Raw genomic sequence first — 27,795 nt, forward strand, 5'->3', positions numbered from 1 at the left:
TTAAAAAGTTTGAGCAAACATAGTTCAGCCATTTTGGATTATGAGGATAATAGGAAAATAGATCTCCCCATTACTCAACATTCTTGCTACAGCCAAAACTGATGTGAAGAGAAAGCTGAAACACACCAGAGAAATTGCCTTCACTGAAAAAACACTCAATGACCATTAATGAGTCGGTTTTATCATCACTGAACATGAGAATGGCCATGATGGGTCAGGCCAATGGTTCACTTAGCCCACTATCCTGTCTTCCAACAGTGGCCAACGCCAGAGGCTTCAAAGGGAATGAACGAAACACGGAAGTCATCAAGTGATCCATCCCCTATCATCCAGTCCCAGAATCTGGCAGTCAGAGGCCTAAGGACACCCAAAGCATGGGGTTGCATCCCTGAACATCTTGGATAGTAGCCAATGATGGACTTATCCAATGATGAACTTATCTAAATTCTTTTCTGGACCCAGTTATAGTTTTGGCCTTCAGAATATCCTATGGGCAATGAGTTCCACAGGGTGACTGTGTGTTGTATGAAGAAGTACTTCCTTTTGTTTTAAATCTGCTGCCTATTAATTTAATTGGATGACCCCTGGTTCTTGTGCTCCGCAAAGGGATAAATAACATTTCCCTATTCACTTTCTCCACCCAATTCATGATTTTATAGACTTCTATCAATTCCCCCCTTAGCTGCCTCTTGTCCAAGATTAACGGTCCCAGTCTTTTTAATCTTTCCTCACATGGAAGCTGTTCCATATCCTTAATCAACTTTGTAGCCATTCTCTATATCTTTTCCTTTTCCAATGCATCTTTTTTGAGATGGGCTTGACCAGAACTGCACATATTATTCAAGGTGCGGGCATACCACACATTTATATACTGGCATTATGATAATTACTGTCTTATTATTAATCCCTTTCCTTGTGGTTCCTAATATTGTTAGCTTTTTTGACTACCCCTCCACATTAATCAGAAGTTTTCAGAGAACTATCCACCACACCAAGATCTTTTCTTGAGTGGTAGCAATTAATTTGGACTCCATTATTTTGTATATATAATTGGGATTATGTTTTCCAATGTGAATTATTTATCAACATTGAATTTCATGTGCCATTTTGTTGCACAGTCACCAAGTTTTGTGAGATTCCTTTTGTAGTAAGATGCGGCCCTGAAACATAACCTCTTGTGTCAGAGGCCCAGTCTGAGGCCTGAAGCCTGAACCAAAGTACTTCCAGGCATTGCTAAGCAAAAGCTGAGCTGTGAGCCAAAGGCAGGCCCCACGTACAGAAGTTGGGGAGAAGAGGGTTGCTAGAAGCAGGTGCATCCAAACATAAGTGCTAATAAGAAGAACTTGTGCCAAGACAGCATCAGAACGCTCCACAGAGATAACAAGGAACAGGCAGGTGCATCTTAAAGAAAGGGTCAAAAGGACAACATGATGGATAGATCTGTCTGTTTGAAACAACATGATCAAAGGAGGAGACAGCACCCTAATGAGCCAAGGGGCTGTACTTCAATACCTCAGTAGGGATGAGTCATCTGTCCTGTAACTATATAAAAGTAGGTCCCAGAGTGCGCATCTTTGTCTGGCCTAGGGGGCAGTGGAAAGTCCCGCCACTGAGTAAGCCAGTCCATTGCCAGAGGGCACAAATTCATAGTATGTCTTGTAGAGTCTACGGGAAACTATTATTGTGCTTCATTTGAAAATAAACCTGGCTCGGATTCCTTCGTACCTTACTACAGTCTGTGGTCTTTGGGGGTTCTCTCGGGGTTTGCTGTGTCAGCTATCTGTGCAGAACTAGGGCAGCATACAGAGGGAACACGCACGCAGTCGACTATTATCATCATCGAACAAGAGTAGAGCACCACACCAGTAGCTACTGACAATACCTTTGTACCTTTTTGAAGTCTGCTTTGGACTTAACTATCTTGAGGCTACATATATTTGTTGACTAATAACTACAGATAAAAGGATCAAATCTAGCTACATTATTATTAGACAAAGGGGATTCGGGGGTTTCTGACTATGCTCCCCATTCCTGTTCTCCTTCCATTGTATGGCAGTTTAAATAAATTCCCAGAATTTTGCAGAATTTTACAATATGGTATGCAGAATTTTTAGGTTTTTTGGCACAGAATTCCATCAGGAGTACTACACACACTTGCTGCTAACAGTTATTTTCTCCATCAAAGCAGTGTTTACAAGTCTTTCCACAATTCTGAATAAACTATGTATATTTAATGGCCATTTTTGAGGATTACACATTTGTCAATAGACACATCAGTACACGTTTCTTCGTGTTTGCTGGAAGGTTTCATTCCTAGTGAGATCTTACAATAAGCTGCATGCAGCACAAGCCCCATTAAAGTCAGTGGGGTTCTGCGTGGACGCAGGGATCTGGCTGCATGGAGCAGGGTCTGGGGTCAGGTTTCAAAGCACTACTGCAGGGGTCAGCAACCTTTCAGAAGTGGTGTGCCAAGTCTTCATTTATTCACTCTAATTTAAGGTTTTGCGTGCCAGTAATACATTTTAATGTTTTTAGAAGGTCGCTTTCTATAAATCTATATTATATAACTAAACTATTGTGTGTAAATTAAACAAGATTTTTAAAATGTTTAAGAAGCTTCATTTAAAATTAAATTAAAATGCAGATCTTATCAGTTTAGTGCAGTGATTCTTAACCTGGGGTGCATGCATCCCCTGGGGGTGTGAGATGCCCTTTCTGGGGGTGCAAGACAGGCGAGATTTTTTTAGAAGGTAAATCATCAAAAACACAAATTAAGCACAGGCACATAAGTATAACTACTTTGTTTAGTCAAGCCTATGTATTTATTAACATTTTACATGTTTTAACGATTACTGTAATATACAAAGTTTTCAAGTTTTTAAGTTAACTGTAGTGTAATTTTTTATAAGGGCTGCAGAGCGCTGGGACCAGGTCAGGAGCAGAGACCTGGAATGGCTGCCGGTACCCCAGGCTGGCAGGAGGGCTCAGCAGGACCAGAGGCCCAGACCCCAGCTGGCAGGGGGCCAGGCGGCTGGAATCCCAGACCAGTAGTGAGGTGAGCGGGGCCGGCGGCTGGTTTTCCAGGCCGGCAGCAGGCTGAGTGGGGCTGATGGCCGGGACCTCAGCTGGAAAGGGGCCAGCAGCCGGAACCCCACTGCCAGTCTGGAGTTCCGTCTGCCGGTTCCTGCTAGCTGGGGTCTCAGCCACCGGCCCCACTCAGCCAGTGCTGCTGGTTGGGGGTTCCGTTCACCCGGCCAGCAGCGGGCTGGGTGGGGCCAGCGGCCAGGACCCCGGCTGGCAGCACAGTGCCAGTAAAAATCAGTTTGCATGCCACAGGTTGCCAATCAGTTATGTAGCTGGCAGAGGAAAATATGGCATTAACTTTGTGAGAAGAGAGAATGTTTTTCCACCTTTACAGAACTTGAAAATCTGTATGGATTTTGCCTAAACTTTATTAAAAATTCCCCTCAGCCAGAGCATAAACTTAAGTTTTGTCCCAAAATGTATTTCACAAAGTTTAAACCCAGGCTATACCAAGAAGTTATGTATGAAGCTATTTTGTCCCCACCAGGAGTCCATTCTCCTCCTCCTTGGCTGAAGTCCATAACCTCTTGTTCAGAGTTATGGACAACCTCCATTCCGGAGGTGTCCATAAGTCTGAGGTTCTACTGTACAGCGCTAGTGCAGACCAGCATTCAGAGAGGTGGATTTACTAAAGCAACAAACGAACCCCCTCTGTGGTTCTAGTGTCTATACTACAGCAGCACTGCTGCTATAGCATTTCTACTGCAGACATGCCCGATAGGCACCAACACAAAGACTGGGTGTCAGTGAGGGCTTTTCATCATGTCCAGGTGTACCTGCACTACAGCCACTCACCGCTGGTACACCAGCTGTGCAGCCGTAGTTTCCTACAGCACCAGAAGGGGTTTTCCCCCCCGGTAGGTCAGCAGTTCTCAAACTGGGGTTTGGGACCCCTCAGGGAGTCATGAGGTTATTACCTGAGGGGTTGTGTAAGCTGTTAACCTCCACCCCAAGCCCCGCTTTGCCGCCAGCATTTATAATGGTGTTAAGTATATTGAAGTGTTTTTAATTTATGGGGGGGGGGTCGCACTGAGAGGCTTGCTGTGTGAATGGGGTCACCAGTACAACAGTTTGAGAGCCACCGCTGCCGGTAATCCACATCCCCAGTTCGGCCAGGGAAGAATCGCCCCCTCAGCTTCGCTGCATTCACAGCAGGGACTGGGCCCGCACCAGGCCGATGCAATTGTTAAGCGCAGGCGGGGGCTGTGTCTGTGCGAGGCCCACTGCGGTATGAGGCGCGCTCTAGGGCCCTTTCTCTCCCCTACACCAGGCAATCGCCCCCACACGAAACAAGGCTCCTTATCCCCAGCTCCTCCAACGACTCGAGCCTCCTTAGCCCCCCCCCTTACGAGCCCTCTGCCGGCCGGCGGCTGCATCCGGGTCCCGCCGTCGCGTTTGAGGCGGTGACGTCACTTATATAAACGCCTGCAGCGCCTTTGTTCGCTCTCTCATTGCGCAGTTGCAGGTCAGTGCGCGAGGACGGGAACGGGAGGTGAGTGCCGGCCGGCCGGGACTGGAGCGGGAGAGGAGAGCGGGGCCGGGCAGGAAAGAGGACGCCAAAGGGCTAGGGAAGAAGGGTTTTTTGGAGAGGGTCAGGTCCGGACCCTCTGTCGGGGAGTTAAAGCTTCCTCCCGCTCTGGAGCGGGGTGTTCGGGCACCGGCTGCGGTTCGGCGCCGCGCCGGCTCGCTCGGTGGATTCCCGGGGTGCGCGCGCGTGGGTTGGGTGGCCAACCCGCGTGAGGAGCGGTGGCCGCCATTTTAGGTGTCGGGTAATTTTCGGATCCCGCTGGGTGGGCCTCGCGGTGTGTGGGTGAGCGCGCGGGGGGAGGGGCGCGGCGGCGGCGGCTCTTTGTTGCGGTGGGGGTGGCCCGATGCCGGGCAGACACACGTGGTCTGGTAGTTTCCAGTTGAGCTCCTGAGCCGACCCGCCTCTCCGGTAGGGAGATTATCCCCGCCAAACGTGGCCGCCATTTTGTGGTAGTGTCGCGAGACTGTTGAGGGTCTAACGCTCCTCCCCCGCCTTGCCTGGGGTTGCCCGCCTTTGTCTTTGTGGGCTGGCTGCTGGTCCCGCGTGCTCGCTTCTCCTCGGCCGCAGGGGCTCGGTATTCCGGGGGCTCTGCTTTTCCCGCCACTGGGTGGGGGCGGGGCAGCGTAGGCACATTCCTCCGGTAGCTGCTGACTCCGCTCTGCGCTGCAGTGGCGGGCTGCATGTTGAAAAGCAGGCCATGGTTTCCAAACTAGGCTTGTACGGAGTTTGGACATAGGAGCTGACTGGCCGACACCGGCCTGAAGCGAAGTACTCTGCGCTTGGTTTTGCACCATTTTAAATGTAGCTGCAGTGTCCTGCTTCTTTCCCTCTGCTAGAGGATTTTGCTTTGTTTCCATAGGATGTAAAAATGGCTCCTTCTGCCCAGAAAACGTCATTCCTACATCATGTGCAGTTAGAGCAGGGCTTATTAAGGTCTCATCAGCCCCCCCCAAAAAAACGGGTTCTGTATCCCAGTACTGTATTTTATAGCATGTTTGTCTTCCTTCTAGATGATTTAAATTATATAGGTTGATCTGTTAGAAATACCATTAGAATGCTAATTATGAATATTGTTTTGTCAAATTGATACTGTATGTTGTGTCCAGCTGTCTCATTCTTTCATGCAAATAGCCTGAAATTCTTTTTCACTCTGAAGTTTCTAACTGACTTGGTTAGGATAAATCACTTTTATATGGTGAGGAAGGGTGAGAGTTGAAATACTTTCTGGGGTTTACAACTTCTGGCAAAAAAGAGTTTTTTTTTCTAATGCCATCATGTATCACTAACAGAACTTATGTTTTATAGGTCCTAGAGTCAAAATGGTTGAAGCGGATCGTCCCGGGAAACTGTTCATTGGTGGACTGAATACAGAGACAAATGAGAAAGCTCTTGAGGCAGTATTTGGCAAATATGGGCGCATTGTGGAAGGTAAAAATAAAATTTCTAGATGGATGCTAACTAAAAGTTGTGCTGTGATGAATCTTAAGGCATTGATCAGCTGAAGTGATATTGCTTTCTTGATCCTCTAAGAAGTTCTGAGCACATTGTAAGGGGTAGGTGATGCTGTGAGACTTAGGAAAAGTAGAATAACATTTAGGTTTGTATTTGCAGTTCTCTTGATGAAGGATCGTGAAACCAACAAGTCCAGAGGATTTGCTTTTGTCACATTTGAGAGCCCAGCAGATGCAAAGGATGCTGCCAGGGATATGAATGGAAAGGTATGATGATTGATAAATCATGCTAGTTCTATCACTACTACAGTGCAGTGTCAATCTTAATTATTTGAACTTAATAGCAGTGTGATTTACAAACTAAGCTTGTATTAAGATCTGAGAGATAAGTCCTACTGTGACAAATGACCAAATTTCTTTTCTACTGTTAAACTTACAAATGCTAAATGTAATCTTTGCTACCCCTATAGAAGTGGCATTTATTAAAGCTTCTCTTTCTGTTCCAGGATTTGGGGATTGGGTGAAAGCTTCCTGCTAGTGAGAATAAGAGGGAAGCTAATTTTGTGTATCTTTGAAAAAATCAGGATGATTTTCAGATAGTGTTTTAGCTTTTTATTATCATAAAAATTATTTACCCTATCTGTTTGTAAAGCCCAAAGCTATATAACTCTTATCAAAGTCTAAATGTGATTATGAACAGCATCTACAGTACTGAATTGATACAAATACAATTTCTTAATCTGAAAAGATGGGAGTCTCCATGGGCTAAATATTGACACATTTTGATGAATACACAGTTAAAGAAAAACAGAGCTGTTGGAATTTGAGACAGTTACTCACGTCTTTTAGCATTTATTGTGTCTGCTGTAGAGGATGGATAAAGGATATCTGTGCTTACTAAGTACACACTACCAGACCGAAGCATGATAAGGAAAGTGACTTGACAGCTGTATCATTCAATAGTAGTAACAACCATGATTGCATGTATGCTCCTTTCTCAAATCTGGTGATTTAACTAGGAACAGTAACCTTTGATGATAGGAAGGGCTTGAATTGCTTCATTTAAACTGATATTCAAATAATGTAGCTATAGATTGTCAGCTTTTTATGAAATAAGTGAAAAGGCCCAGGGTAGTAATGGGGATGCATAGTCTTTGCTCTGTAGGTCACAGGCTAGTATGTAGTTCAGGGTGATATTGCAAAGTTGATTGCAGTTGCCTTCCCTATGGGAAATGTCTGCTGTTGCTGACAGAGCGTCACAGCCCTCCTTTTTGCAGTCTGTCAAGAGCTGAAGAACTATGTAGTAGGACTGAATTTACTTTTTCTTTGGAGATGTCCCCTCTAAATCAATTGACACATTGGTGAGGCAGTTGAGGAAGCCTGTATTGATCTTATTATTTATCTTTTATATCTAGAGTTCTTTAGTTGTCATTTGGCACTCTTCACAATTTGGATTATATTCAATCATTTGAAGTTTTGAGTGCATATCGTAGTGTTGTTAAGCATTATATTTTGCAGTGTTTCAATAGCTTTTTAGTAAGTATCTATGGAATCCTGGGAACGGGACATCGATGTGCTGGTTGTGTTCTTAGTTAAAATATTTAATTTCAGCAAAACTCTCTTAATCCTTGCCTTATGCTGTCTCTCAGTGAGAATTGAACACAAACAGTAAAAGCTAGCTATAGGATGACTTGCTGTCAAACGATTTGAACATGTGTTCTTGATGCTCATGCCCAACTTAGTGTTACAACTTGTGTCACCATTTCAGAGATGAGCACTCTTTCCGAGGCAAAGTTCACAATCATGTGACTTGGAAGGCAGTCTTTTACTGACTTGTAGACAGTTCCTTAAAGATGCTGTTATTGCAGGATTTACCTCAAAATATGCAGGTTATTGAATACTGAGAACTATGTAGCACAGTTCTAAAGTCCTCTTAAATACAGTTTAAACTAGTGTGGCTTGAAATAATTTTATGCTTTAATTGCAGAGGCACTGGAGATTAATGACTGGCTGAGAGGGTTTGATCGTTAGGCAATGTGTGTAGAGTACTATTTTCTAAAACTCCTCTTGCAACAAGTGATTGCTTGTCCTTATTTTAGATCTTCTATATTACAATATAAGATTGGCCACACTTGGAACTTTTAGAACAGATGCCCAGTGTATTAGCTAAAATGGTGGCTTGTTTATATAATGTTTAATTTTTATTTATCTGAGGCGATCTGGGCATTCTAAAGTAGTATGAACCTTCTGCATCACTGAACTGATAGAATCTCAATAAAGTGGTGCCTTTTGGGTTGTAAGAGCACCCTCTCGATGCCAGTAATGATCTGAAGGGTGGTCCGAAGTGTCCAACAGCCTTTGATTCCTTCTTCTTATGGTAAATTGCAGATGCATGAAATGAAGGACCTTTCATGGAAAATCTTTTAAAACTTTTATCATATTTTTAATAGTAGCTTGCTTAGTTTCTGGGCCACAGAACAGTTTAAATATCTGCATCTGCTTAAATTTGGACACTGCATTCTAGCTCAATTATAGTTAACCGAGGTAAAGTGGTATCTTTTGTGCTTTTTTTAAGAAAAGAGAGAGGGACAGGCAAAAGGTATAGGTGAGACATGTCTTGTATTGGACCAATTTCTGTTGATGAGAGAGACATTACCTCACCCACCTTGTCTCTGATATACTGGGACCAATATAGCTACAACATTGCATCCTTCCTTCATCTTTGTCATTTGAATGTTGTGGAAGATATCCTAACGCTATTCCTTTGAGACACTTTAGGTCAGAAAAGGCGCATGCGTTCCTCCAGGCTTTCTATTGGACAAAGCTCCCATGAGCCAGAGCCTTGTTTCCATCTTTAGATCCTTACCTTGTTCCCATAAAGAGGCCTCTTCGGTTCTATGGTTTCCTAAAGTGCAAAAGCAGCAGAAGCTTTCTATATAGGGAGTAGCTGCTTAAACCAGGTGCAGGATTATTGGGATACAGCAAGCCTGACCTCTGGAAAAGATTAAACTAGATCTGTAGTAGGTTATTGGCTGACCATCTCCTAGCCTAAGGAAGTGTGGGAGTTGTACACTTCTGGTTCTTTCTATCATCTCAAGTTCAAGTCTTCCAAACAGCACAAAAGAGAGCACAACACTTCAGATTGGTAGTTATTCTGCCTTTTACACTCTCACTTCTAATAATTCTCAAGTTTGATAGTTGCTGGGAGTCAAGATAGCTTTGCTTTGTTCTCTGTTGAGGATGGGTGATTCTCATCCTTGTGGAGTGAAATTACCACAGATCACTGGGTTTCAACTGCTATTTGGTCCATATGAGGTTGAGTTCCGTCCTGTGCTGCCTCCTAGCTTCTTTCCTATACGTTTTCAGAAATCCCTCAAATGATTCGCTATTCAGGGTAAAACTGAGTTTTCTAAGAAGGATGAGCATCAAAAGAAATGTTCAAGCAGTACAGAAGAAATTTACTTCATAGATGCTTCGTCATTCTGAAAAGACTGCCTTCATCCCATAATGGATTTAAGGAAACTGAACAGTTACATCAGAGTTCAAATTATGTGTAGTACCACAAGCTTTTATCCTTATTTTTTTCTCTCTGAAACTGGTTCATAAAGCATATACTTTTACACTGCAGTCAGATTAGCTCACAACGTACCTTTGCTTCTTTATAGATGGTGATCACTACAGATAAACACTCTGGAACTATCCTAGGCTTCAGTAGCCATGGCTTTTCTGCTAATGAAGGCATTTGCCAAATGGTCTTAATGTAGGTGTTCACAGTACCGTTTTCCTGAGATTATAGTTAATGTGCTCTCCATGACCTTTCAAGGACACTTAGTCATACATTTTTATGATGCTCAGTATGACCTCTGCCTACCTGTGGAGGAGATCCTTGCAGCCGAACAACTTTGAGTTTACTTGTTGAATATATTGAGCGCTGAGCTTATATTATGGCCAAACAAGGCACCCATTTTGGTAGTGCCATACAGTCCAAATACAGGTGATTTAGGTATATCGTTTATTATTTTACTGAAGGCTGTCCTAGAGTCATCAGTGGGCTGATAGGTCTTTCTAGTACCAACTATTGCAGATGCTTTCAGTTTGGTCTGAGAAAGTGGGCTGTTCATGGTCAATAAAACACATGGAAAGCCAAACTCTAAATAAGAGTGTCTGGTTGCACACCATCAGGTGAACTTGAAAATCCTTTCTGTTGTTCAATCAAGGACCACATAATACAAAGTAGCACAGAGTCCTGTGGCAGCTCATAGACTAACAGACATATTGGAGCATGAGCTTGTGTGTGAATACCCACTTTGTCGGATGCATCCTAATACAAAGTGTCAGGACAGTTTGACAGCCGTGTGCTATGATAGAAGGCAAGGAAGTGCTCATTTCTTGCTGTGAACCTGGACCTGTTACCTTGCTGCTAATGAAAGTATTTTACCATTTTTGCATCCCTGCCCATCTTGGCTAATTGAAGTTGAAGTCAGACTAGAGAAACAGTTAGCAATGAGCAGTATAAGAGGAATGACATGTCTAATAAATGCCTGCCAATGCACAAGCTAATCCACTGACATCTTTCGCTTTAGCTAGCGTGGTGTTACTTGAAGGTTTTAGGCATTAATAGCACACCTTGGTACTGTTTCTTGGCAATCTTTACATCTGTTGTCAAGGGTAATTCTCTAATCCTCACTTAATAACCTCCCCAGTCCACCTTTATAGGGTTATACTGATTTCCCATTCCCAGCTGCTGCGTGGGTACTACACCAGCAACTGTAGTTCTTTGTTGGGTCAGGACCTGTGTGACTTATAACCATGGCACTGAACATCAGTATTTGTTGCAGAGTAAGGTGATGGCTGCCCCCAAATAGTTTATGAAACTAAGCTTAAGACATGATCCAACTATTGGATGTGCTATGTTCGTAAGGCTGTCTTGGGCTCAGCAAAGGATAAGGTATTAGTAAAACTACTGTTCTACTGATACCACACTAAACAGTAAAAGGTGGCTTGGGGTTTTATAAACAAAGTTATTGTTGGCTGCCATTGTAGTAACCACTATTTAAATTTCTGACTTTTTATGGACACAGGAAGAAAGGGAAATAATTAAATTATTTTAACTTTAAGGCTTTAAAATTAGGGCTTTTATTTTTAATTGTTTTTCAGCTGTAGTCTCCTTTTTATAGGGTAGACCCTTGTTTGACCTTTCTCTGAAGGCATTGAAGATTTTATTAGCTGTCTAATTCCCAAAAGATTGTTCATTTAGATTGTCTTGAGCAGTTGGAATTAAATCTGTTTTATTTTAGAATCAGACAAGAAACTTGTAGGTAGGAAAAATAAAAGCAAAGATAAAATAATGCATCTTGTGTCACTAATGCTTGTTTTCTTCACTAGCTGCTGGTAAAACAGGCTCTGCACATCATCCTATTAGTCACTTAAGATCTTTACAAACTTACTAGTATTGGACTGTCCCAGGCATTTGTAGCTGGCCTTTGGTCACAGGTTTACAGTACCTGCTACAGAAGTTGATACTATCTTGGCCGAGTAAGCCAGGCTCTCATTGAACAGAATGCAAAAAAATAGGAAAGAAGTAATGCGGGGAAGTAAAACCACACATTAGGGAATAGGTGACAGCAGGCACTTAAAGCTTGCATTACAGGTATTCAGAATGTAGACAATGCCAAATGGTTAAAGAGGTATTTTGGTATCAGGACAGCAAAGGCCCAAAAGTGGCAGGAATCTACAATGAGCCAGGAGAAGGTGGAGAGAATGGTCATGTGATAAAGCTTGCTCCTTCTGGTCTTTCTGCTGTCTGTTAGTGACCTCTTCAGACAAACTATGTCCAAGAAGTGATGGCATCCTCATGCAATTGAAACTAACCAATCAAAATACTTGCTTCCATATCTAGAATATTTCAGCTCATCATGACAACTGATGGCTTTTCCATGAGCCTTGAAGATGCCTTGTCATAGTAGTTCCAACTTAAACAATCCAGTTTACCAATATTTGTGTCTCCAGCTTGTATCCAACAGACTGAGTTGGACTCTTGGGTAACATGCTATGGGAGAGTGCTTGTACTGCGCCATAGGGAACTAATTTCTATAAAGCTTCAAAGATGTGAGTGGTAAGGGGGTGTCATCACCTACAGGCTGCAGACACCTCTCTTTACTGGTGAGTGAAGGCCTCATGATCACTAACTGCGGAAAGGGAGAACTAAAATAATCAGTTTGATTCTCTTTAATGAGATGTTGTATTAAGCGCAGTATTTTTGTCCTTTTTGAGTTTTGGGCAGAGTAGATGTGCAGAAACCTAAATAACACACACCTTTCACAGAGCCTGCAGTCTTGATAGATAAACTCAAATCCTTTAAGGACTCTTGACTCTTTGATTCCAAAACTTTTGATAACCCAGCATATAATAGGCTGGTAACAAAGCAGCCGAACAGCTATGAGTTTACTTGTTGAATATATTGAGCCACTGAGCTTGTATTATGGCCAAACAAGGCATCCATTTTTGTAGAGCCATGCCTTTAAATCTAGATCTCGAATAATCTCTTGCTTGTATTAAAAAAAAAAAAATCTATCCCTAGTGTTTCAGAGGACCTTGAAAACAACATAAATTGTCACCTTTTTGAGTAGGCAGCCTGATGCAATAGTATAAAGGTATCAACTGTTCAGTTCAGTGTTAATTCTAAAACTGCCTTTAGTTTTCATGCCAGCTTTAATTTAGTTCATGGCTGATCATCTTAGCAGAAACGTCAAGTTAATGCATCCAGCTATCTTTCCATGTGCCAAAAGCTCCAGCTGACAAACCTTTAAGCTTCATCCCTGGAACTTCTGATGCTGCTATAGCTTGGCATAAAAATCCTATGGCCTATTGAAAACTGAAACTGGAGAGAGTAGTGCATACATCTGTTTTAAGTAATATGTTCTAGGTTAAACGCCAGAAAAATACCAGAGTTCTAATTTCTGAAATTGCTGCAGCTTTCCCTTAAGTGCCACAGGAGCAAAGGACCTTCCTGTAGAACTTATTCCTTCCGAGTACATTCCCAGTTGTTTATACTGGCATTCTGAAGATTCAAAGCTGTTCTACAATTACAAACCCTACTTAATTTATAATGTAAAAACCCAGTAACAGTGAAGCTGAACATAAGAATGGCTCGCTCTACCGGGTCAAACCAATGGTCCATCCAGCCCAATTGCTTATTTAAGACATAGAAGCATAACTGAGCACTGAATAAAACGGCTTCTTTTTTTTTTAGTCATTAGATGGGAAAGCAATTAAAGTGGAACAAGCAACCAAGCCATCCTTTGAAAGTGGCGGTAGACGTGGGCCTCCACCCCCTCCAAGAAGCAGAGGTCCTCCCAGGGGCCTTAGAGGTGGAAGAGGCGGAAGTGGAGCAAGAGGGCCACCTTCAAGAGGGAGTCACTTGGGTATGTATTTACATATCTGATTATACTTGGACAACATGCAAGACTATGAGATTTGGAAGGTGATGATATCCTTCTGAAAAATCAAGCCACTGAATAAAGTATTCCTTATTTTTAAATTAAAAACAACAGAATGTGCACTCTGCAGTTGAGTCAAATTATTGGCTAGGTAATAAGACTTAAACCTTCTAGTGTGTGAGGGTTCCTTTCTACATATAACATTCTGCTTGACTTTGGACTAAAATGGAAAGCAAAACTCCTGCCTTGCAAGCAAGCGAGGAAGCTTTCTGGTGTCCTCGTTTGAAAATCATCTTGCAGCTGGGAAAAAAATGAACAATTTGCAATCTTACTGCTAGAAGACACAAACTCAATAAGCAATAGCTGCTGACTTCAGAGATTGATCCTTTGAGGGTCAAGCTTCATTCTTCAGACTTTGAGCGTTGCTTGTTTAATATAGCACTGTCTAGAGCAGTAGCTTTTAGGAGAGATATTTGACTGGCTGTCCTTTGATGTAGAAAACATTAGAGTAGCACACAAGGTTTTGTTAGTGTTTTTGTCTGGATACTGGACTAAAATGAAACAAGCTGCTTTCTTAATGGGAGAAGCAAGTGGCCCCTTATCTGCGGTGTAGCTGAAGCTTGAATGCAAAACAGCCAGAAAGCAGTTCCTCCTAAATACTTAAAGATTTCTGTTCTGTGGGGTCTGTATAGTGATCCTGCATGTATTCGAGGGTAGGATGTGGTCAAATCTGCTTTTAGGCTGCTCTGTTCCTTATTTGGCCACACTATCTGGAAACAGTGGACTTGTGCATTATCTAGGCTATGTGACCATGTAATCTGATTTACATTGCCCTTCCTCCTTTGGTCACACTACATCTTTTATTCCTGACTAGGGCTTCGCAGATTTGACCACTGTACCAAAAAAAGGGCCATTTTGGAATCTCAGGGAGCATGCATGTGATCAGAGTGTTACAGTTCTTCTCCACTTGTCTCTTAAGTTCCTCCTACAGACTTCTGCTCTCTCTTGGTGGTCCTGATTTGCCACTGCTTAATCATGTCAAATTTTAGACATTTAAAATGAAGCCATATAAAAAATGGCTTATCTAGTTCTTCATATAAATAACCGGTTGACTTACTCTTTATCTTTTTAGGTTCTTCTAGGGGGCCACTTCCGATGAAAAGGGGTCCACCTCCACGAAGTGGCGGACCTCCACCTAAAAGATCGGCACCTTCAGGGCCAGTGCGTAGCAGTAGTGGAATGGGAGGGAGAGGTAAGGAGTTAATGTGTTGTTTCTTTTTGGTTGGCTGGATTTATCCATGCCTGTAACAAATCACCAATCACTTGAAATCACATTCATTGTTAGTATAATGTTTGTGCTTGTATAACTATTGACTTTTCATGTCAGCAGAACTTTCAAATCTGTGAGTTTTTAAAGATGTTCCTCTACTGCTGTTTCTTAGTTTGACTAGCAGAGCCATGAAACAGTATTGCACTGAATGCAGACTATAGCAAAGTGATCTCCTATATAAGTCTGAGCTATGCTGTTAATACAACTTTGCATTGAGGAACTTCCTCTGCAGCATTCTTGCTTCATTTTTAAACAGTTGGTTTACCTGAATTGTCCTTCTTTAAAGCTCCTGTATCACGTGGAAGAGACAGTTATGGTGGTCCTCCACGCAGAGAGCCAATGCCATCACGAAGAGATGTCTACATGTCGCCAAGAGATGATGGTTATAGTACAAAAGACAGGTAAAGTTAATGCATTACAGTTAAAACTTAATACCAGTGTCCTCATTTCTAATTTTGCCTGCAGAGAATTATGCTCACCTATGAGGAGCTGGTTGAGAATTTGAAATTGGAAGGTAGCTTAGGTGAAAGTAGTCATGAAATGGTAGAGTTCACGATTTTAAGGAATGGTAGGAGGGAGAACAGCTCAGTAAAGAGAATGGATTTCAAGAAGGTAGACTTTAGCAAACTCAGCCAGTTGGTTGGTAAGGTCCCATGAGAATCAAGTCTAAAGGGAAAAAAAGAAGTTAGCCATTTTTTCAGAGAGACTTTATTAAGGGAACAAAAGCAAACTATCCCACTGCATAGGAAAGATAGAAGTGTGGTAAGAGGCCATCCTGGCTTAACTGTGACCTCTTCAGTGATCTGAAACTCAGTTCCCACTTTTTGTAGGACTCTAAGTCAAATTACAAAGGATGAATATAACCAAATAATGCAAGTATGTAGGGACAAAATTAGAAAGACCAAGGCACAAAAAGATTAAATTAGCTAGAGACATAAAGGATAACAAAGCATTCTCAAAATAGATTAGAAGCAAGAGGAAGACCAATGACAGGATAGGCATGTTACACAATGCTAGTGAGGGAGAACAATAACAAACTGTGGAAATGCTAAATGGCTTTTAGCTTTTAGCTTTCACTAGAAAGGTTAGTCGCAATCGGGTGTCTAACATAATGTGAAAATGAGGTGGGATCAGAGGCTAAAATAGGGAAAGAACAACTTAAAAATTACCTAGACAAGTTAGATGTCTTCAAGTCACCAAGGCCTGATGAAATACGTCCTAGAATATTTAAGAAGCTAACTGAGGAGATACCTGAACATTAGCAATTATCTTTGAAAAGCTGTGGAAGACCAGAGATTCCAGAGGACTGGAGAAGGGCAAATGTAGTGCCCATCTAAGAGAAATAAGGACAGCCTGGGGAATTACAGACCAGTCAGCTTAACTTTAGTGCTTGTGGACAGATAATGGAGCAAATAATCAATTTACAGATAATGTGATAAGTAGCAGCATGGATTTGTTGAGAACAAACTGTGTCAAACTAAATCTAACAGCTTTTTTTGACAGGGTAACAAGTGGTAGATGTGGTATATTTTGACTTTAGTAAGGCTTTTGATACTGTCTCGCATGAACTTCTCATAAACGAACTAGGGAAATACACCCTAGATGGAGCTAATATAAGGTGGATGCATAACTAGTTGGAAGAAAATTCCAGAGAGTAGTTAGTTTTTAGCAGTTCACATTCAAACTGGAAGGGCATATTGAGTGGGCGCCTGCACAGATCCGTTCTGGGTCAAATTCTGTTCAACATCTTCATCAGTGGTTTAGATAATAGCATAGAGAGTACGCTTACGGAGTTTGTGGACGATACAAAGCTGGGAGCAGGTGCTTTGGAAGATAGGATTAAAAATCAAAGTGGTCTGAAGTAAATAGGCTGAAATTCAATAAGGACAAATGCAAAGTGCTCCAGTTAGGAAGGAAAAATCAATTGCACACATACAAAATGGGGAATGACTGCCTAGGAAGGAGTTCTGCGGAAAGTTAGCTGGTGGTCATACTGGATCACAAGCTTAAATATGAGTCAACAGTGTAACACAGTTTGGCGGGGGCGGGAAGTTAATGTCATTCTATCTAGGATGTATTAGTAGGAGTGTTGTAAACCAGACATAAGAAATAATTCTTCCGCTCTACTCCATGCTGATTAGTTCTGAAATGGAGTATTCTGTCCAGTTCTGGGCACCACATTTCGGGGATGATGCGGACAAATTGGAGAGTCTAGAGAAAAGCAACAGAAATGATTAAAGTTCTAGAAAACATGGCCTATGAGGGAAGACTGAAAAATTAGGTTTCTTTAGTTTGGAGAGAAGACGGAGAGGTGATTCAAGTACATACAAGGTGGTTACAAGGAGGAAGGAGGAAAAATTGCAGCAAGGATGGATTAGGTTGCACATTAAGAAAAACTTCCTATGAGGGTGGTTAATTTACTGGTATAAATTTGCCTAGGGAGGTTGTGGAATCTCCATCACTGGAGATTTAAAAGAGCAGGTTAGATAAACACCTGTCAGGGATGGTCTAGATCAGTGGCTTTCAAACTTTACTGGTGACCCTTTTAACATAGCAAGTCTCTGGGTGAGAACCCCTGTTATAAATTAAAAACACTTTTTTTTTTTATATTTTTAACACCATTATAAATGCTGGAGGCAAAGCGGGGTTTGAGGTGGAGGTTGACAGCTCGCGACCCCCCATGTAATAACCTTGTGACTTCCCCCCGAGGGGTCTGAACCCCTGGTCTAGATAATACTTAGTCCTGTCATGAGTGCAGGGGACTGAACTAGATGACCTCTCAAGGCCCCTTCCATCCCTATGATTGTATGATACCTCAAAAATACAACTATCACTTTTTTTCTAGTTATTCGAGTAGAGATTATCCAAGTTCCAGGGATACAAGAGATTATGCGCCGCCTCCAAGAGATTATGCATACCGTGATTATGGTCATTCCAGCTCACGTGATGAGTACCCCTCTAGAGGATACAGGTACCTAGCATTGTATTTTTCTCAACTTCAGTCACACTCCGTCACAACACTGATTTGTAGTAAGTCTCAGCAGTTTTTCTTCTTATAGTGATCGTGATGGCTATGGTGGTGGACGGGATAGAGACTATTCAGATCATCCAAGTGGAGGCTCTTACAGAGATTCGTATGAGAGTTATGGTAAGGACCCATTTGAGGATCTTGTAGCAGAGTTTGTAAAGGCTTCCTAATTCTGATTTTACTAGGCTGCTTGCATTTAGGGGGGAATGTCACACTCAGTTTTCTCCTCACAGTGAAAGTGAGAATGCAATTATTAGTTTATTTAACAAGATGATCAAATGATTACCATAACCTAACGAAGCAAAGTCTACAGTTCAGAATTGCAACTATCACTGGAAAATATGGCTGAGTTTCTTCTCTAAAAATAACAAGCTGTTCTGGAATATCCCCCAAAAGAGCCTGCTTGAAATAAACACCGTCTTCAGTCCTTTCAAACAGTCTTTAAATTCATTCGCTGCCTGATACACAGCCCCTACTATAAATGTCCCAACATGGCAGATTATATTAAGAACGTCTCAATTCATACAAAAGAGTAACAGTAAACTTTAGTACAGCAATTCTGTAAATTCAGATATAAATTGTTATATATAACTTATAGTGTTGCCATATTACCTGACCATTGACCCTGCAGGTAACTCACGTAGTGCTCCACCTGCACGAGGGCCCCCTCCATCTTATGGTGGAAGCAGTCGCTATGATGATTACGGCAGTACACGAGATGGATATGGAAGTCGAGAAAGTTATTCAAGCAGCAGAAGTGATGTCTACTCAAGTGGTCGTGATCGTGTTGGAAGACAAGACAGAGGTCTTCCCCCTTCCATGGAAAGGGGTTACCCTCCTCCCCGTGATTCATACAGCAGTTCAAGCCGCGGAGCACCCAGAGGTGGTGGCCGTGGAGGAAGCCGATCTGATAGGGGTGGAGGCAGAAGCAGATACTGAAAAACAATCATAAACTTTTGGACCAAGACAGATTACTTCTCACAAACCCAAGTGGAAGTTGTTCTATCTTTACTATCAGAGGACTACTAAAAGGAAAAGTTGTTCTTACCTTTTTTTATTGTTGCCTGTTAAGTTTCCCCCTCCATGATTTTTATGCTTTTGTGAGGAAAAGTTAAAAAAATGTTTAATTTCATTTCAAAATTGTTAACATTTCTTTCAAAAAGCAGATGTTAAATGTATAAAAGTTGAGCTGTGTACTAGTGTTGTAACTTTCAAAGTAAAAGTTTCCCTGAAATGCCACACTTCCCATCTGATTTTCCTCATGAATGGAACAAGCAGTTCTAAGATCTTCCACACAACATCTAGCCATCTAAAATGGAGATGGATCGTTCTACACATTCAAACTCTCATTCTGAACAAATTAGTTACTTGTGGTGTGGAGGGTGGTGGGGATGTGCCACACTATAATTTCAGTTTCCTCTTGGTTCTGAAATCACACAGTATTCCCAGTTCAAAATTTCTTCAGATCCTTGTGTAAAGAAAAAATAAGGATTCCATTCAGTCACTAAACCAGAAACAGCAAATGGATAATGCTGACCATACTTTGCCTTCCTACTGTTTTGCTGGGAATTTGCAAGGACCTCTCCCCCAAAATAAACCATTTACATGTAATAAGTCTGCTACAGAATACTGTAAATAAAAGGTTTGACCAATTCATCAAAGAAGCTACAAAACGATGCTTACTCATACTGTTTCAAATTTTTGCAACTCTGTGTAGTGTCTCACTTTTAAAGGAACATCTTTGATTCCAAAGGCAAATGGAGAAAATAAGATAAGCAAAGAAGTCTTTCTCTCCAACTTCTCAAAGGCTTATGACTTCATAAAAACAAGTGAATCTTTCAGCATTCCACAACAGATTTAAAGCATCAAATGCCTGTGAAACAGCAAAGATGGGTAAGCAAAGCAAACTAGTTTTTCAGTCTGTCAAAATTGAACCAAATTACCTTCCTCTTAGTACAGTAAGACATGCTGTACGTCATGGCAATGGAAGTGCTTTCTGTATTTAAAACAATATCTTATGGAAAAGCAGTGCTGGAAAGCATTAGAAGTCTTCCAAATTCAACATTTCTTCTTATGGATATAAAGCATGTATGGCATCAATTTTGAAACTAAAGCGTTTAAGAATGCAGCTCGTAGACAAAATATGTTGCAAAGTAGGGTTGGGAGGGGGAATTCTATGCTCAGTATGTTTCACTGAAGACACTTAAAACAAGCTGCATATACTATATTTCTAACAAATATTAAAATCCTGATGAAATCAGGAATTGGCTTAGATTGCCAAATATATCAGCTCGGATATTGGGCATTTTCAAGCAAGCCATTGCAAACTTGACGTTTAGTTGGATGCCTGACTTTATTTTAGTTTTGTGAAACTGCATTATATGGGGAAATTCTAGTACAAGTGGCAGAACCTGTGGTGAGTTGTCATGTCCCAGGTAGAGCCATGAAGTTCAAAAGATGCTCTTGAATATAGTAGACTTGAAGACTTCCAACTAAAAAAAACGTTGTTACTACTCTAGTCCTCAAAATAAATTTGCCGTTCATCTTATGGATTTAACATGGCAGTGCACCATTGGAAAGGAATGAGAATCCATAAGCCATGCAACCTGTCACTAAGCCATTCCAGTCCATTCCAAGCCAGTGAACCTTCCACCACTTAAAGAGAAGTAGTAGAACTTGAAACACATTAATCTGCAAACCCAAGCTTGTGACTTTTCTGGGACCGGGACAGTTATAGGTTGGATAACCATTTTAAATCTGTTCTAGCTCTGTCATATCTGTTTTAATTGTTGCAGGTTGATTACCTTCAAAGGCATGATGGTCTGAGTACAGTTCTGACACATCTGCATGGATAAGTGACAGCAGCTGTAACAGAAGGAAAGGTAAATTATATAATAGCATTGTAACTTTACAGACATTTCCTTTTTTTTCCATGCTCAAACTTTTGATCTCACTTTTTTGTGTGTGTGGTGGGGGATGGTGAGACTGCCTGTTTTTATGCTTGAAAGCAAAATTTTTAGGATGTTTGAACAGAATACTTCAGCAGGTTAGGAAGTGGCAAGGATAACTGGAAGGGGCTTGGACCACATGCATACACAGAAGCCTTGTCTATGTGTGATGCACTAGCTTGGCTAAGAGTTCAGTAAAGAGTAGTTAAACTAGCCGAAACTGCTGTATGGATGCTTATTTTGTTTTTTGAGTTGGCTTTTTTAGCTTTAAATTTACTCCTGAGCTAATGAAGCTAAGCCTAAATAAGCCTGTTTGAAAGAAAATGGCCATGCTGCTTTTGCAGTTTAGCTTTAATTTTTAAGCAGTGCTACCTTCTTTATGGAGATTTGTTCCAAAATCATATGACTAAGCTTAATTTAATATCTAATGATCTTTGAGTTTGCCTTTGTTGAAGTTCTCCTACTAAACTGTGGAATAACAAGTGAAGCAAAACAGCTCAAGTTCTGTAGGTCATTTGCTTATTGTTTAGCACAACAAAACCTACCTCTTTCACATCAGTGCATATTCCCTTTAATCAAGGGCCCAGCAGGCACAGGAACAGATGTTTCCAGTGTGCTGGGACAACTGAATAAGGATGAAAGGATCATTGAAACAAATATCTTCACCCCCCAAAAAAAGCATAAAAGCAGATGGATTATTGCTCTGTTAACACAATTTTACCAAAAAGCCTCCAACCAAACAGTTGCAGTAGCAAAGATGTGGGTTAGCTTGGATGTTGGGTGAACCTCAAAACCTAATAAAGCATAGAAAAAGATGGGACATTCCCATTTAAAAGAAACTGCGTGAAAAATCTATACTCTAAAAGAGAACTTGCAGTAAAACCTTGTTGTCTTGTTTGCTTTCTAAAGTGCTGCTATAAAAAAACTGAAATAGGGAAGCAGGTACTGCCTTGTGCATGTGACTTTCACTGGTTTATGAAAGTTTTTTGGAGAGCTTTTAGCTGACAAAGGTGGAGCATGTCACATACCAGTGTGACTCTTACTGTGTGGGGTGTTTTCACATTATTGTTCTGTTGGAATTGTCATTTAAAAGTACAGCCCCCAGGGGCTTACATAGCTGCTCGATTCCCTATCAGAATGTTATAATATTGCTTTGTAACTTACTGTAACTACTTAAAGCTATTTTGATATGAGGAGGAAAAATATTTACTAACTAGGATGCAGTATTAATTTAGAACACTGTTTTACTCTAGGATTTGTTCCTGCACTAATTTACACTTTCCCACTACATATCTAGGACAGTATAGTGGATGCAACAGAAAGGTTTGGCCAGCATACATTCCTATTCCTTATCAGTAATATGTGACGTTGGAAAAGTAAAATTAATTAAAAGATCTCCATCTCGATTTGCCGTTAAGGATTAGTATTAACATCTCTAAGCCAGTGGTTCTCAACCTTTCCACGTTACTTCAGGTGTCTGATTTGTCTTGCATATTCCAAGTTTCATCTGACTTAAACTACTTGCTTACAAAATCAGACATAAAAATACAAAAGTGTCTCAGCACACTATATATTACTGAAAAATTGCTTACTTTCTCATTGCCATATAATTATAAAATCAATTTGAATATAAATATTTTACATTTTAGTATATAGAGCAATATAAACAGGTAATTGTCTGTATGAAGTTTTAGCTTGTACTGACTTCACTAGTGCTTTTTATATAGCCTGCTGTAAAACTAGCCAAATACCTAGATGACTTGATGTATCCCCTGGAAGACCTCTGTGTATCCCTGGTTGAGAACCACTGCGCTAAACCACCACTAACTGGAGCCCAGGGTCAGGGTTAAGGACCATCTTGGAACTGGGAGGCCCAGTTTTATTACCAGATTGGCTACAGGTGATTTTTGTGGCATTATACAAACCACTTAATCTCCACTTTTGTTTCCTTACCTATAAAAGTTAACCTCATGGGGGTAAATGACAAAGCTGTTTGTCGAGTGTTCTGAAATCCTCTCATGGAAGGTTTAGTACAGAATTAACTTTATCTGAGTCTAGGGCTCAAAAAAAATCTTGGCCAGTGGCAAATAGGAAGACAAATTCCTAGCTTTAACGGCTGTTAATACAGCCATCAAAAGTAAATCAGAGTAGGTTTGCAGAATCTGGAGAAGTACTCAACTGCTGCTCCATTTTGCGGTGCATCTCTAGTGTGAGACTGACATTTAAATATGTTTCAGTGACAGTAATTCCAAACCTTCTGGGCGAACAAACTCTTAAATTGACGGTGTTTAGGAAAGCTTACAAACATCAGCAAAAGTAGACATTGATCCTTCCCTATAAATTACTCTCTCCCCTCATTAAGAAGCAAATGTCTTTCCTTGCTGAGTCGTCTTTCCCACTTGCATCAGTGAGAAGACTGGAAAGTTGAAGAGATGGTATGTTTATTCCTGCTAGGGAAGGTGAAGCTTAAGTTACAAAAAGCCAGAGCCTTGATCAGAATGTGAATTCCCCAATCAAGAGGAAAGAGCCAAGTTAAGTGGTGCAGCTTGGACTGCTTGCCAGGCTTTTGCCAAGGCATCTTGCTGGTAGAGCTCATTTCTCTTCATCTTTCATATAATCATCTGGCTTAATAGATGTAATTCTCTAGCTACGTTAAATATTTTACAAAAATTGTCATGCCCTGGTAGAATTCAGTTACTGCAATGAGCAGTTGTTCAATTGCCAAGAGTATAACTCCTAATGTTTTGGATAATGGAGCTGATGCTTATGTCAATAAATTTCTCGACGTGTCATCTACTGTGTACTGGACCAGTTGTAGTTCAAAAGATGTTACATGTAAGCATTGTGTGAGGTCTGCTGCAACCTGTAGATTTAATATACACTCGTGCCTTATTTTTCTAATTCTTTCCTCCAAGAATGGCAGCTGTGCTAATGGAGTAAACCATTGCAATGGGCATTAATGCAACAAGTTGTTTGCCTCTACTTGAAACCGTTTTCTTATAAACAGTGTCTTGATGATCCAGCTGATATACTCATCACTCCTTGTAGTCATGATTGTCCTAGAATGCACTGGTATTCATAATGGTCCTAATGATCAGCAAGTGACTTTGGTTCCCTGCAACAAATGCGGATCATTTCATGTGCGGGGAGTGAATTAGCAGATGGACATGTAACTTTAATGTTTTTGTTCCCACAGTTGTATCAGCAGTTCAGTTTGGTCTGAAAGCTTTGTGCTGTGTCTTAGTTAATTCAGTAAGTCATAACGTTTGCACATTCCAGCTACAATTAGTGCAAGAGCTGAGCATGTCTTGGGTCACGCTCAAATGTTCCAACCTAGTGGCTTTTGCCATCATCTATTCTAGTGTGAAAAGGGTGCTGAAGAGCATTCTGCTTCTTGAAGTCTAGCCTCAGCCTAAATGTATTCAGTTACCACTTAAGGAGAAGAAACTGCATTATTTCATTGTTCTGCAATACACTATGTACTAACACATTTCCTTTCCTCAGTTACAGAGTGACTGGAAGAAAGCGATGGAACAATGGATGCATATTGGGAAATCAAAGGATAACTAGTGCAACACAGATTTTAACCACCTCTAAAAGTGGTCTTGGCCACATTCAGCATGTGCAGATGTTAATGTTCGCTTTGAAGAAAAAGTTCTTAATTACTATTTTAGAGCTGTTCTTGTTGGAGCATTGCTGCATGAAAGGTTACTAATGGTAACATCTGACTGGAGTATCTCCTTTATAGATGAAAAGTGTGAATTAAGTTGCTTTTGTCTGGCTTTTTTAACTGTCCACTTCCAAGAAGTAAGTGTGGGTGTGCTCACGTTGATGCTGCAGCAGAACAAACATTCTTGAGCTACTTTTAGGCCTTGTCTACACTGCAGAGTCTTATCCAGAAAAGGCAGCCTTTGTCAGCAAAACCGTGGAGGGGTATACATTGCAGTGCCACTTTTGGCGACAAAGTTAAAGCGACAGTGTCAGTGTAGATGCTGCTGTTCATTAGATTGCCAGTATTGGCCTCCCCCAGTATCTTATCAGTGCCCGTGCTGACTGATCTGCTCACTGTTTGGAACTCTTCTGCTCTGCATGCATGTGCCCCTCCCCTTTCAGAGCTCCAGGAAGTTCTGGAATTTCTGACAGTTAAGCTCCAGCAGCAAAGAGTAATTCATTAATGTGGAATGCTGCTGTCTTCTGTGCTAGGAACATAGAGGCAGGTGTGTATGTAAGAGAAATTGCTGTGCAGAGCCAGGTGGGAGCTGATGTATGCATGGAGGGAAGAGGGAGGGTTTCCCTGCCTCAGGACTGTCTGATTCCAGCAGCTGTCTGAATTTAAAGACAACCCATCTATACACACTCCCCCCTCCCCCCATACACTTCAATTAAAAAGCAGGTGGCAATCTAGTAGAATGGCCAAGGAACCATGAGCTTGAGAAACCTGCATCACGTGATGCTGCTCTGTACCTGACCCATGAGACCTTGCAAATCCTTCCTGAAGCACCCTGTGGCCAGTTGCACAGTGGGATAGCTACGCACAGTGCAGTGCTCTCTCTCGATACAAGAGCGGCCAGTGTGGATGTGCTCCAGTGGCACGAGCATAGTGTGGACACGCAACAGTGGTTTAATTGAAGTGGCATAACTTCATTGATAAAACTCTATAGTGTAGATAGCCTTAGTGAACAGTTTGCAGAAACTGTCCCTCTGAGCTGAAAATGGAATGACAAGTCACTTAAGCAAAAGCAACTGCCCACTCACAATAGGGGGAGGACTTGCAAGCACAAGAACATTTTTGTTTCAGGGTATTCTGCATAAGCAACTTTAATTTTCCAACCTTTAGATCTTTTTTGGGGGTAAGAGACCGGCGAGTTCTTCCATATTGCATGCCACAATATGACCTATGAGTTATGGTGGCGGTTTTGTAGGGAGTTGTCTACCACCTAACATAAAATGCATTTGTCCTCTAAAGTGAATTTTTTGGACATTGCAAGAGAGCAGAAATAGATTTTTCCCTTTTGGGTCAGAGAAAATTTCATAAACCTAAAATGAGGTGTAGAGGACTTCTGGGGAATGTTCAAATCCATCCTTGGAGTTATCAGTACCCTTGTATCAGCATCTTTCATAAATGACGTGATCCTTCTAAGATAGAGCTAATTAGTTTGTATGGAATCTTGTCTTTTAAGTACATCTCCAGGTTGTCTCTATAGCATTCATATTCTGTATTACGTAAGTTTATTGCTTATTTTGCCAATACATGGTAGAAGTGAAATCCAGTTTTCAAGCATCAAAAATTCTATATGCTATCCCTCATCTTTCTCATTTGTGAAAATGCAGTGTCATGGTTAATAAACTTTACATTGACTGAATGTGTGATAGATGCAAAGTGGTGTAAGTGAAGCAGCTAAGCTTCAGTGTACAAATACAGTCATTGAACATGTTCGTGCCTGTCCCTGACCCAGCTGTCCAGACAAAGGATGGCTTGAAATGAAGATGCTAACTTTGTGTGTGAAGTACTGTACAAATTTCACTGCATTTTAACTAGATCTTACAGAAACAAGTGTGGTATTTTGTTCATTCAGTTGGGGTGGGGGGACTAATTCTAAAACTTAAAGGTTAAGCAGAATATCCACTTAGTGTTCATCCTGTGCGCCCAAACTCCAGTGTGTATGTTCCGTGGTGCCCAGTATCTGACTGCTAAAAATCCAGCTTCCCTCCACTTCTACAGTTGATTTAGGGATTGTGGATGCAAAAAACTAGGCCAGGTGATTAGTGTGCCAGGAAGTTCTGGATGGTGGACTGAGCTTGAGTCTACATAATTTGTAGTAAGAGTGCTGCTGTAGAATTTTAGGTCCTGCTTACCATATTGTGCATAGGTTGTAGACTTCTATATTGATATGTATATTAAAGATGCATAACTCCTGGAATATTAAACAAAATCCAGTTTTTGCTTGGAATAGTGCTGATCTCTGATGGGATTGACTACAGTTACATATTATACAATGAACCTTTGTACTACGTACGTTACAAGTAATTGTCTAAATTCTGGTGCTAGGCTTAGTATTTCATAATTGTTAAAGTGTAAGGTTAACGGAACTCTTGAAATGTCTGATTTTAAACACATTTCTTAACTACTAAATAATACCTCAGCTTAGTTCTATACCTGCTTCTATTCTCATACACGTTTTCTGTAGTTATGTAAAGCTGTTTAACAAAACTGACCATAATATAAAAGAGGACATGAGGGAGTTGAGAAACAGTCTTAATTAACATGAATAGCTATACCACACCCCTATCAATTCACCTTGTCAGCTGACCGCCAAAGTCAGCCCAATGGACTCTTGATTATGTTCAGTAGCTGTGTTTTCAGTACCCAGGATTCTGCTACCAAAGAATCCATATCACTAGTTTAGGTGAGCAACTTGAGGCGTGCTGGTGGGGTTTTCTTTGCTAGAGAGGGGTGAGCAGTCGTGGAAAGATAAAGGTGGCACACTAATCACTAATTTTTAAATCTTTGCTTTAGTCTTTCAGGCTGCCTTTATCATAAAAGAAAGGGCACCAATTTATTTTTCTCTGCACGGGTTATTTTTAAAACTTTATAAAAATCCAGGGTCTGATCTATTTTTAAAACATGCAGTTGCATGCAAATAATCATGAAGGAATGGTTGTTTGTTCAGGCAATCATGGTAATTGTGGATGCAAATTACCAATAGGCATTGAAAAACAAACTCATGGGGTCCACAAAATAACCCATGGCACTGCTCTGCTCCCACCCCTTTAAAAAAAAATTTTTTTTTTAAAGTATTAAATGTCTAAATCCCTGGGGTACTACATTTCCTCAAATGCAAAATCTAGTTTGGAAATATTAACTCTGGAGAAACAATTACAGCTAGGTATTTTCCTTTTGAACAACACATTTAAAATGTCAGAGAGGTAGCCCTGTTAGTCTGGATCTGTAAAAGCAGCAGAGAGTCCTGTGGCACCTTATAGATT

The 27,795-nt window shown here is 41.1% G+C and overlaps 1 protein-coding gene and 1 non-coding gene across 6 annotated transcripts; both read left to right on the top strand.

Moving 5' to 3' along the window:
• The first annotated feature begins 4,464 nt into the window (after positions 1-4,464).
• RBMX (RNA binding motif protein X-linked) lies at positions 4,465-26,171 on the top strand. 5 transcript variants are annotated; one of them, XM_030576655.1, is made up of 11 exons: positions 4,465-4,549; positions 5,918-6,040; positions 6,224-6,330; positions 13,316-13,487; positions 14,635-14,754; positions 15,119-15,233; positions 17,678-17,803; positions 17,877-17,980; positions 18,492-19,753; positions 20,656-20,742; positions 24,313-26,171. In XM_030576655.1, exons 2-9 carry the CDS (start codon positions 5,932-5,934, stop codon positions 18,797-18,799), a joined length of 1,161 nt encoding a protein of 386 aa, XP_030432515.1. In that variant the 5' UTR covers positions 4,465-4,549; positions 5,918-5,931; the 3' UTR covers positions 18,800-19,753; positions 20,656-20,742; positions 24,313-26,171. The 5 variants fall into 5 exon arrangements, with proteins under 5 accessions (XP_030432515.1, XP_030432514.1, XP_030432513.1 ...); XM_030576654.1 differs by having other exon boundaries at positions 4,480-4,576; XM_030576653.1 differs by having other exon boundaries at positions 4,488-4,579; positions 5,916-6,040.
• On the top strand, positions 6,082-6,155 carry LOC115658153. The gene has a single exon (XR_004002186.1). It is a non-coding gene; the product is annotated as a small nucleolar RNA SNORD61 (small nucleolar RNA).
• Positions 26,172-27,795: the final 1,624 nt, after the last annotated feature.

The sequence above is a fragment of the Gopherus evgoodei genome, chromosome 9 (assembly GCF_007399415.2).
Source record: "Gopherus evgoodei ecotype Sinaloan lineage chromosome 9, rGopEvg1_v1.p, whole genome shotgun sequence".
NCBI classification, from domain to species: domain Eukaryota; kingdom Metazoa; phylum Chordata; order Testudines; family Testudinidae; genus Gopherus; species Gopherus evgoodei.